Source organism: Orycteropus afer, unplaced genomic scaffold (assembly GCF_000298275.1).
Source record: "Orycteropus afer afer isolate SDZICR_OR568_19922 unplaced genomic scaffold, OryAfe1.0 scaffold00135, whole genome shotgun sequence".
In the NCBI taxonomy this organism is placed as follows: Eukaryota; Metazoa; Chordata; class Mammalia; order Tubulidentata; family Orycteropodidae; genus Orycteropus; species Orycteropus afer.
In genome coordinates, this window is record NW_006921722.1 from 8,162,948 (window position 1) to 8,174,840 (window position 11,893).

Consider the following 11,893-nt stretch of genomic DNA (forward strand, 5'->3'; position numbering starts at 1 on the left):
GCCCAGGGCTGGGCTATGGGCATCCCTGGAAGGACACAATGACCTCCCCTCCCCCAGTGGTGAGCACCCTCAAGGGCAGGGCCCCTCCGTATGATTGTGTCCTCAATGCCTGGTGCACAGATGAAACTCAAAAAGTCACTAGTGGGACTGGACTGTGCAGGAGGCCACAGCACCACATCCCCATCGCCATCCCTGGGCTCTGCCTGCCATCCTTCCCTCTCACCATTGGGAAGCTCAGCTTCTGGGTGATCTCCTTGTAGTCCTCATTTCTCTCCTTCACCTGAGACTGCCCAGCTGTCAGGTGGCTGCAGATGAAGCAGAAGCTGGTGCTGTGGAACTGGAGGCGGATGCCCACTGCACCTTTGTTCCCTGCCTTTCCTCCCATCCCTGTCTTCACCGTGTCAATGGCCACGTCCCTAGAATGGAAGAATACACACATTCAATTGGATTCTTAGTAGCTGAAAGGAAACACAGAGACCTGTTTTGCTCTAAAGAATATCCCCAGCTACAGAGAGAGTGGCTTCAGCTCTGAGAGTCTTATCTTGTTGAGTAACCAACATGGTGCCCATGGCTCCCATGGTAAGGAGGCCCCTCCTCTCACTGGAGACAAGTTCCCTTGTGGAAGGAGTGGAGGATCTCCTAAATGGCTCCAACTCTGATGTGCTTTGGACTCAGTGTCCCCAACAACAACAACAACAACAACAACAACAAAAACCTCACTGCTGAAAAAAAACCTCATTTCTGACTCATAGCGACCCTTCCTTGGGTTTCCGAGGTGGTATCTCTATGAAGTAGATTGCCCAGTCTTCCCTCTGAGGAGTGCCTGGTGGGTATGAAATGCCAGTCTTCTGGTTAGCAGTCACATGCCTTAGGCATTATGCCACAGAGCCCCAAGGACTCACTCAATGAAGCTAAGTACGTGTCAAGTCCTGCTTTCAGCTTCCACGTTGTCACCACAGTAGCAGAAGTGTGGATGTCATGTCACAGTCCCCCACCCCTATGCAGCTTCCACACAAAGTATAGAAGATGCCATCTTATAATCAGCACAGCTCAGGGACTAGGAAACAACCAGCTCTTTATGCTATTTATTTATTAATAATTATTAGCTATTTAGTTCAACTGTTTAAAACAGACTCTTGCTCCCACTAAAGCCCACTTTTTCCTTTTGGGGTGAAAAGATACACAACAAAACATATACCTGTTCAACAATTTCTACAAGTCCAGATCAATGCCATTGGTTATATTCTTTACACAGCCATATTGTTTCACCACCATTAATTTTTACTCTCTGTGCTCCTTAAAGTTCTCAACTGTGCTTTACAGCTGCTGTTGTCAATTTGATCCCATAGAGATAATTCTTTAAAAGAGCAAAGTGTTCTTTATTAATTTGACTAAATGGTTGTTTTCTTTATAGATGGCTTCATGGGATAGTTTCAGTTCAAGGTTTATAGATTACTTCAGGAAAATAGATCTGGATGTTCCTCCAGTCAATCTGGTTTCCATGGGAATTTGATGTCTGTTCCCCATAAAATGCCAACCTCTAATGCACACAATGAGTAGCTCCTCCACAGAGCCAGCAAATGGGTCTGAAAGCAAATGATTGAACAAATGGTGCCGACTGAGGTGCACCGATGTGTCTGCTTCCTGGACTATAACTCAGCAAACAACGTAAGGGTGACTTCTTGGGAACTGGGGTGCCAGCTAAACAAGCTTGAGCCACAGAGTAAGAAACTGAAGACACAGGTGTCTGAGACCTGAGCCCAGGTCTGGGAAATCCAGGGCTCCTCAACATGGCTTCCTTTCTCAAGGTTCACCTTTAACCTTGACCCTAACCTTACTGTGAGTCTAACCTTCATCAACCCTTACCCATGAATGCTGGACTCCTTCAGACCACCATAACACATTCAAAGGATGCAACTTAAATGTTTTCTGGAAGAGGCCTGTAAGAGGAGTAAGAACCCAAGGTACAGTCTTACAGTCTTGCTAGGCAGACCACCGATACATTTGTGGTTTTCCAAATATACTGATGCACTTGACCAGGTGTAATCCCACCTGATGAAGGAGGAAAAGGCTAGGCCACGTCTGACATGAGCAATTAGAAATAGTTGTTGGTTGCTGTCAAATTGGCTCTGACTCATGAAACCCCATGGAAATAGAATGAAACGCCCACCAGTCTTTTGCTACCTTCCTGATCGTTGGTCTGCTCAAGCCCTTCTGTGGCCACTGTGTACTTGCACTGCCTTCCACCCTAGGAGTCATCTTCCAGCACCACAGCGGACCACATGCTGCTGTGGTCCATAGGGCGTTCACTGGCCTTTCTTCCTGGCCTGCCTTGGTTAGTCTGGAAGTTCTGCTGAAACCTGTCCACCATGGGTGACCCTGCTGGTATCTGCATCCAGCATATGAAAAAAAAAAAAAAAAAAAAACCCTCGCTGCCATCGAATCAATTCTGACTCATAGCAACCTCCATTTTGGGCTTCCGAGGAGGTAAATCTTTATTGAAGTAGATTGCCCAGTCTTCCTTCCATGGAGTGGCTGGTGGGTTTGAACCAACGACCTTCTGGTTAAAAGTCAAATGCCTTAGGCATTATTATTGTTGTTATTTGCCATCCAGTCGGCCCCAACTCCTAGCGACCCCTCCTTGGGTTTCCGAGGCAGTTATCACTATAGAAGTAGGATTGCCCAACCTTCCTTCTGAGGAGTAGCTGGTGGGTTTGAACCGCCAGCCTCCTGGTTAGCAGTCAAGTGCCTTAGGCACTATGCTACCAGAGCAACATGTAAACCACCACAGTAAATGGGCAAAGGGGTGAAGGAACAATTAGAAATATGGGTGGAAATCTGAATGATATGATAAGACCAGGTAGCAATATGAGGCTGTTAGAAAGCTGAGTGCAAAGGTGAGTTCCCCCAAAACTGTAAACACACACAAGCACACACAAATCCACCTTTCCTGCAGCAAACACATTCCCTTAAGTTTCCTTTTTCTGATGCTCAGAAACCTTGAAGCAACAACGGGGTGGAGTCAGCAGTCACTTTTAAAAAGCAACAAAAGAACTGGCATTTCCTGCTGAGTTACTCAAGGCTCGGTCACAGATTCCTGTCTATAAGATCTTAACAAGGAGCCCCTTTCCTTGTGCAAAGCCGAGATGGCAAGCAGCTCTGGGAACTCTTTTCAGCAGAGCGTGGCTTTCTGGCTTAGACGTTTCCCATGTCTCATAGACAGACACCATTCTACTCGACCCAGCTTTCAGCCGGGGGTTTTGTTACATTTCTCCAGAAGAAGGGCAGATCCTGAGTCCTGCTGCAGGAAAAGAGGAGAGGAGGAGGCCACAGGACAAAATGCAGAGACCGACACTCCCCTGCTGCCCCAGATGCTGGTCAATGAACGTTCTTACCTGATGAAGGGGACGTGGTAGGGGCGCACGAAGATGTAAAGACAGACGCCCACCAGCTGTGCCGACGTCAAGAGGATGTACCTGTGAGAGCGTGAGATGGCCTTCTGGAGCTGCTCTCCCCACATCTTCCTGTTGGTGGTGCTGGAGAAGAGAGCAGAGGGCACTGTGGATGGGAGGCTGGCACTCCCACCCACAACTCCTCCAACCCCAGTCAGATGCTTTTACACAACTGCCGCCATCTTGCCTGCATCCCAACGTGAGTGCCCCGCCTGGCTCCTGTCTTGGACTCCAAGGATCATGTTGGTGTCATACTTACTGAAGGACCTCCCATTTCTACCTAACACAGGACCTTGCTCACAAGAGCTCAAATGAATTGGTTTTACTGATTTGTCTAGAAAGTTCCTTGGAATGAAGTTGGAACTTAGAAGGGTGAAAAAAAAGGTTGTAAGGAACAACAAAAAGACCAAGAAACACAATGGAAAAATGAGCAAAGGATTTGAAAAGGCATTTCTTCAAATTAAATACAGAAATGGCCAGAAAGCACATGGAAAGACATACAACACTGCTAGTCATTATTACTGGTGTAGGTGTGTGCAACAGTGAGATACCACTTCATACCCACTTGAAAACCAAAACCAAACTCATTGCTATTAAGTTGACTCGAACTCACAGCAACCCCCATTGGGTTTCCAAAGCTGAAAATCTTTATGGAAACAGACTGCCTAATCTTTCTTCCACGGAGCAGAGCGGCTGGTGGGTTTGAAGCACTGACCTTTTGGTTATCAGGCAAATGCTTTAACCATTACACTATCAGAGCTCTTTCATACTCACTCAAATAATAAAAAAACGCTCACTGTCATCAAGTCAATTCTGACTCACAGCAACCCCCTTTGGGTTTCCGAGGCAGTAAATCTTTATGGAAGTAGATTGCCAGTCTTCCTACTGCAGAGTGGCTGGTGGGCTTGAACTGCCAACCTTCAGGTTAGTAGTCAAATGCCTTAGTACTATGCCACCAGAGCTCCTTTAATACCCACTAGGATGGCGGTTATAAAAAAAAAAAAAAAAAAAAAAGACAATAACCAGTGTTGGAAAGGATGTGGAACCTGCCTACATTGTTGGTGGGAAGGTAAAATAGTGCTTCCACTCTGGAAAACGGTTTGGCAGTTCCTCAAAAGTTAACCACTGCCACAGGCCCAACAATCCAGTCCTGGGGTAGACTCAAAAGAATGACAAGCAGGGGCTCAAACAGACCTTCGTCCACCAACGTTCACGGCAGCGTTACTCACAATAGGGTAAAGGTGCAAACAAGCCAAGGTCCATTAGCTGGAAACAAAGTGTGGTGTGGCCACGGAACGAGAGTCTACTCAGCCATAAAGAGAAACAGAGTCCTGATACAAGCGATCACATAGGTGCACTTTAAAAACATTACACTGAGTGAAATACGTCAGACACAAAGGCAAATATTGCATGGGATCCCACTTATATAAAATATAACATACCTAGTAGGGAAAGGCACAGAGTCAAAAGCAGATTAGTGGTTACCAGGGGCTGGGGGACTGGAAAGGAGAGTTATTGCTCCAGGGGTACTGAGTATCTGTTGGGGTGAGGAAAAGATTTGGAGACAAACAGGGAGTTGCATGACATTGTGACTGTGATCAATGTTCATTGGGGAATCATTAAAATGACAGATTTTATACTGTATTTGACCACACACACAAAGCCAAGTTGATTTTATACAAATGTTAATCCGGTAGTTTTGATTGTTTCCTCTGTACATGGTGTTGAGAAGAAAGGCACCCTCCCTGTACCCAAGATTGCTGACCCGAAGGCACAGAAAAAGACTGGCTTCACCCTGACCCATCCCTACCCTCCAGGCACACACACTCAGCCCTAGTGCAGCAAGAATCACCTCAACACAAGGTCATGTCTTCACAGAGAAACGCAACCACAGCCAGGCCTTCCTTCCCTTCCCTTAGTCGGGATGTGTGGGGGGAATAGCATAGCTGAATATGGGGAAGAGCTGTGGGGATTACATTAACTTTACCTAAAGAAACAGATTCCCAACAAGAACAGCAAAGTTCAACAAGACAGAAAGCAACAAATGCTGGTGAGGGTGTGGAGCGACTGGAACTCTCATACACTGCTGGTGGGACCAACATGGCAATACCACTGTGAAAATGGTATGGTGCTTCCTTAAAAAGGTGGAAATAGAAATACCCTCCGACTTAGCAATCCCACTGCTAGGTTTATATCCTAAAGAAGTAAGAGGCAGGACAAGAACGGATATATGTACACCCATGTTCACCACAGCACTATTTACAATGGCAAAAAAGATAGAAACAACCTAGGTACCCATCAACAGAAGAATGGATAAGCAAACTATGGTACATACACACAACTGAATTCTATGCAACACAGAAGAATAATGTAGAAACTACAAAACATCGCATAACATGGATGAACTTGGAGGACATTGTGCTGAGTGAAATAAGTCAGTCATTGAAGGACAAATGTTGTATTAGTACACTATTGTAAAAAAGTCAAGGAAAGATATACACATAAAATGAACCTTTCTTTTTCAGCTACCAAGGATAAGAGAACAGGGGAGAGAAAATTGCTAGCAAGGTAAGAGACACACAACGAATTGGGTGAAGGGAAAAAAGGCAATATAACAAAAGTGTGTGACCAGCACAATATCACTAAAGAAAAGGGAGATGCAGAGAGGTGCACACAAGGTACAGACATCAAAAATAAATACTATTACACACAATACAATACTATTCACATACACAACACTGCATTATAAGAAATAACAAACATCAATCTACAAGTGAATACACAGGTACACAGGCAAGATGATTCAGACAAGGGTAGGCAAACAGAAATGTACCCATGACCATATGCGGATTTGGCAGATGAGATTTCTATGTACATATTTGTATGTGCTATAAAAATGTCCACAAATGGAAGAAATGACAAGATAAAAGAGCTGAACAGAAGATTTCAAAGAGCAGCTTGAGCAGACAAAGCCAATTACTATAATGAAATATGCAAAGACTCAGAGTTAGAAAACCAAAAGGGAAGAACACACTTGGCATTTCTCAAACTGAAAGAACTGAGAAAAATAAATAAGTCTCCAGTTCCAATATTGAAAGTTTCTATGGGCAAAATATTGAATGATGCAGGAAGCATCAAAAGAAGATGGCAGGAATACACAGAGTCACTGAACCAAAAAGAACTGGTAGATCTTCATCCATTTCAGGAGGTGGCATATGATCTAGAACCAATGGTACTGAAGGAAGAAGTCGAAGGTGTACTGAAGGAATTGGCGAACAACAAGGCTCCAGGAATTGATGGAATACCCATTGTTTCAACAAACAGATGCCCCACTGGAGGCACTCACTCGGCACTCGGTTATGGCAAGAGATTTGGAAGACAGCTGCCTGGACAACTGACTGGAAAAGACCCGTATTTGTACCCATTCCAAAGAAAGGTGATCCCACAGAATGTGGAAATTATCAAACATTATTAATATTGCACACAAGTAAAATCTTACTGAAGATAATAATTCAAAAATGGTTGTAGCAGTATACTGAGAGAACTTCCAGAGGTGCAAGCTGGATTCAGAAGAGGACATGGAACAAGGGATATCACTGCTGATGGCAGAAGATCTTGGCTCAAGGCCAAGAATACCAGAAAGATGTTTACCTGTGTTTTATCAACTATGCAAAAGCATTCAATTACGTGAATCATAACAAATTATTGAGAAGAATGGGACTTCCAGAACACTTAATTGTACTCATGAGGAACCTGTACATAGGCCAGGAGGCTATCATTTGAACAGAACAAGGGGACACTGCATGGTTTAAAATCAAGAAGGGAGTGCATCAGGGTTGTATCATTTCACCATACTTATTCAATTTATATGCTGAGCAAATAATCCAAGAAGCTGGACTATATGAAGAAGAATGTGGCATCAGGATTGGAGGAAGAATCATTAACAACCTACAAAATGTTGAAGACACAACTTTGCTTGCTGAAAGTAAGATGACTTGAAGCACTTACTGATGATGATTGAAGAATACAAGTTGCAATACGATTACATCTCAATATAAAGAAAACAAAAATCCTCACAACTGGACCTATAAGCAGCATCACGATAAATGGAGAAAAGATTGAAGTTGTCAAAGACTTCACATTGCTTGATTCTACAATCGATGCCAATGGAAGCAGCAGTCAAGACATCAGACTACATATAGCACTGGGCAAGTCGGCTGCAAAGGACCTCTTTCAAGTTCTGAGGAGCAAAGATGTCTCCTTGAGGACTAAGGTACGCCTGACAAAGCATGATATTTTTGATAGCCTCATATGCATGTGAGAGCTGGACAATGAATTAGGAAGACTGAAGAAGAGTTGATGCTTTTGAGTTGTGGTGCTGGTGAAGAGTGCTGAAAGTACCACAGACTGCTAAAAGGACTAACAAATCTGTCCTGAAGGAAGTGAAGTCAGAATGCTCCTTGGAAGTGAGAATGGCCAGACTTTGTCTCACCTACTTTGGTCATGTTATCAGAAGGGATCATTCCCTGGAGAAGGTTGCTTGACAAAAGAGGGGAAGGCCCTCAATCAGATGGACTGACACAGTGGCTGTGGCAATGGTCTCAAGCCTAGCAAGAATTGCGGAGCTGGTGCAGGACTGTGCGGTGTTTCGTTCTGCTGCATATAGGGTTGCTATGAGTCGGAGATGACTCGACGGAACCTAACAACAACAACATAAGAATGTCCCTTGGAACATCTGGACTGGATGTCTACTTCCATAGACTGGAAAATCTACTTCCATAGAGATACTGCCTCAGAAACCCAAGGAGGGGTCTCTATGAGTCAAAATCAACTCAATGGCAGTGAGTTTGGTTGTTTTGTATAAAAATGTCTATATGTAATAGATCGAACTGGTGGTGAAGTTATGGCAACTTCTTAACCATAATCAAACACATTGAGGAAATGAGTTGCTGGGCCTGTGGGCTCAGAACTGTGGTTGCAGGGGACATCAAGCTCAACTGGCATAACATAATACACAAAAACAATGTTCTACACTCTACTTTGGAAAATAGCAATTAGGGTCTTAACAGCTTGTGAGTGGCAATCTAAGATGCAGCTATTGGTTGCTCCTCATCTAGAATAAAGAAGAAAATCAAAGATGCAGGGAAATAATTACTTCAAGGGACCAGTGGACCAAGGGAATCTCAGCCTATGTGATCCTGAGACCAGAAGAACTAGATGGTGCCTGGCTACCACTGCTGGTATGAAGGATGGATCATAATCAGAGGTTTGGGTAGAATGGGAGGAAAATGTGGAACAAAACTCAAAATCATAAAAACGACCAGCCTTACTGGTCTGATAGAGATGGTGAAAACCCTGAGACTATGGCCCTGGTCACGCTTTGGATCTGGAACCGAACTCACTCTTATGGCTTAACCTTCAGCCAAACCAGATAGGCCTTCCAGGTGAACCGTTATGCCAGGGAGTTATACTCTTTAGAACAATCAACCACGGGAGATCAGAAGTGCAGCACTGGCACAAGGAGACAACTCAGAAAGCAGGAATGCACGGGAAAGAAGGATACAGGGAAAAGGTACCAACAGGGAGGAAGTGGGAAGAGAGGGAATTGCATTCAATGTCATGAAACAAAATGTGTATGAACTATTGAATGAAAATGAAATTTGCTCTGTAGACTTTCATCCAAATCCCAATAACAAGTTTTTTAAAAAAAGAAAAAAAAAGAAATAGACTAGTATTGGTCCTTTTGTATTGGTTAGTCATACAGTCTACTATGTCGGCAATGACAAATGGAAGAGGAATGGCATTACATTCTTTGTCAAAAAGAACATTTCCAGATCTATCCTAAAGCAAATTCTGTCAGAGAGGATAATATCCACACGCCTACAAGAAAGATCAGTTAACTCTACTATTATTCAAAATTACAAACCAATCACTAACGCCAAAGATGAATTGAAGGTTTTTACCAACTTCTTCAGTCTGAAATTTAGAGACCATCTAAAGACTAGATTTGACACATGAACACTAATGACCAGAGACCAGATGAGTTGTGGGATGACATCAAGAACATCAGACATGAAGAAGGCCATAGGACATGAAAGAGACAGCAAAGGAAGACCAAAATGGATGTCAGACGAGACTAAGAAATTGGCTCTTAAATGGAGAATAGCTAAAGTGAATGGAAGACTTCAAAGGGCAGCTGGAGAAGACAAAGTAAGGTATTATGATGAAATATGCAAAGACCCAGAGTTAGAAAACCAAAAGGGAAGAACATGCTTAGCATTCTGAAGCTGAAAGAACTGAAGAAAAAAATAATTCAAGCCTTGAGTTGCAGTATTTGAAGGATTCTGTGGGCAAAATATTGAACGACACAGGAAGTACTGAAAGAAGAGGGAAGAAATACACAGAGTCACTTTACCAAAAAGACCTAGTTGATGTTCAGCCATCTCAGGAGGTAATAAATGACCAAGAACAGGTGGTATTGAAGGAAGAAGTCCAAGTCACACTGAAGGCATTGGAGAAAAAACAAGGCTGCAAGAACTGATGGAATACCAACTGAGATGTTTCATCAAACAGATGCAAGTTTCCAATGAGAAGTGCTCACTCACTTATGCCAAGAAATCAGGAAGACAGCAACCTGGCCAGCTGACTGGACCATATTTGTGCCTGTTTCAAAAAAGGTGATCCAACAGAACGTGGAAATTATCAGACAATATCATTAATATCACATGCCATCAAAATTTTGCTGATAATTCAAAAATGGCTATAGCAATATATTGCAGAGAACTTCCAGAAATGCAAGTTGGATTCAGAAGAGGATGCAGAATGAGGGATATCACTGCTGATATCAGAGGCATCTTGGATGAAAGCAGAGAATACGAGAAAGATGTTTACCTGTGTTTTATTGCAAAGGCTATGCAAAGGCTTTCGACTATGTGTATCATAACAAATTTTGGATAACATTGCAAAGAATGAATTCCAGAACATTTAATTGTGCTCATGAGAAATCTGTATATATATATATATATATATATATATGGGCAGCTGTTCAAACAGAACAAGGGGATACTTTGTGGTTTAAAAACAAGAAATGTGTGCATCAGAACTGCATCATTTCACCTTACTCAATCTGTATGCTCTGCAAATAATCTGAGAAGCTAGACTATATGAAAAATGTGGCATCAAGACTGGAAGAAAGCTCATTAACCTGAGATAGGCACACGATGCAATATGCAGATGAAAGTGCTTGACTTAGGCACTTACTCTTGAAGATCAAAGACTCCAGCCTTCAGTATGGATTACACCTCAACATAAAGAAACAAAAATTCTCACATCTTTTATTGTTGTTCTTCTTATTGTTAGGTGTGATCGAGTTGGCTCCGACTCATAGTGACCCCATGCACAACAGAATGAAACACTGCCTGGTCCTGTGCCAGTCTCACAATCCTTGCTGTACCTGAGCCCATTGTTGCAGTGACTGTGTCAATCCACCTTGTTGGGGGCCTTCCCCTTTTACGTTGACCCTCCACTTTACCAAACATGATATCCTTCTCCAGAGAAAGGTCCCTTCTGACAACATGACAAAAGTAGGTCAGACAACGTCTGGCCATTCTTGCTTCCAAAGAGCATTCTGGTTGCACTTCGTCCAGGACAAATTTGTTCGCTCTTATGCCAGTCCTTGGTACTTTCAGTATTCTTCCCCAGCACCACAAGTCAAAAGTATCAACTCTTCTTTGGTCTTCTTTGTTCACTGGCCAGCTCTCACATGGACATGAGGTGATTGAAAATACCATGGCTTGTGTCAGGTGCACTTTAGTCTTTAAGGACACATCTTTTCAGCACTTTAAAGAGGGTCTTTTGCAGCAGATTTGCTCAATGCAATACATCATCTGATGTCTTGACTGCTGCTTCCATTGGTGTTGATTGTGGAACCAAGTAATATGAAATCTTTAATGCTTCAATTTTTTTCTCCATTTACTGTGATCCTGCTTATTGGTTCAGTTGTGAGGATTTTCATTTTATGTTGAGATGTAATCCATATTGCAGACTGAAGTCTTCTGAAGTCTAATCTTCATCAGTAAGTGCTTCAAGCCATCCTTACTTTCAGCAAGCAAAGTTGTGTGCTGTCAGCATATCACAGGTTGTTAATAAGTCTTCCTCCAATACTGATGCCATGTTCTGCTTTATATAATCCAGCTTCTTGGATTATTTGCTCAGCATGCAAGTTAAATAAGTATGGTGAAAGGATACAACATTGACACACTCTTTTCTTGATTTTGAACCATGCAGTATCCCCTGTTCTGTTCGAACAACAGCCTCCTTGTCTATGTACAGGTTCCTCATGAGTACGATCAAGTGTTCTGGAATTCCCATTCTTCTCAATGTTATCCATAATTTGTTATGATCCACACAATCAAATGCTTTTGCATAGTCAATAAAACACA

At 42.9% G+C, this 11,893-nt stretch overlaps 1 protein-coding gene across 1 annotated transcript in view; it reads right to left on the bottom strand.

Annotated features, from left to right (window-relative positions):
• Positions 1-11,893, bottom strand: part of SYNJ2 (synaptojanin 2) — a 102,645-nt gene that overhangs the window by 23,632 nt on the left and 67,120 nt on the right. The window contains exons 13-14 of the mRNA XM_007945297.1: positions 3,396-3,536; positions 224-416 (exon numbers count right to left, since the gene is read on the bottom strand). Coding sequence (XP_007943488.1) covers positions 224-416; positions 3,396-3,536 — 334 coding nt within the window. The remainder of the gene's footprint in view (positions 1-223; positions 417-3,395; positions 3,537-11,893) is intronic.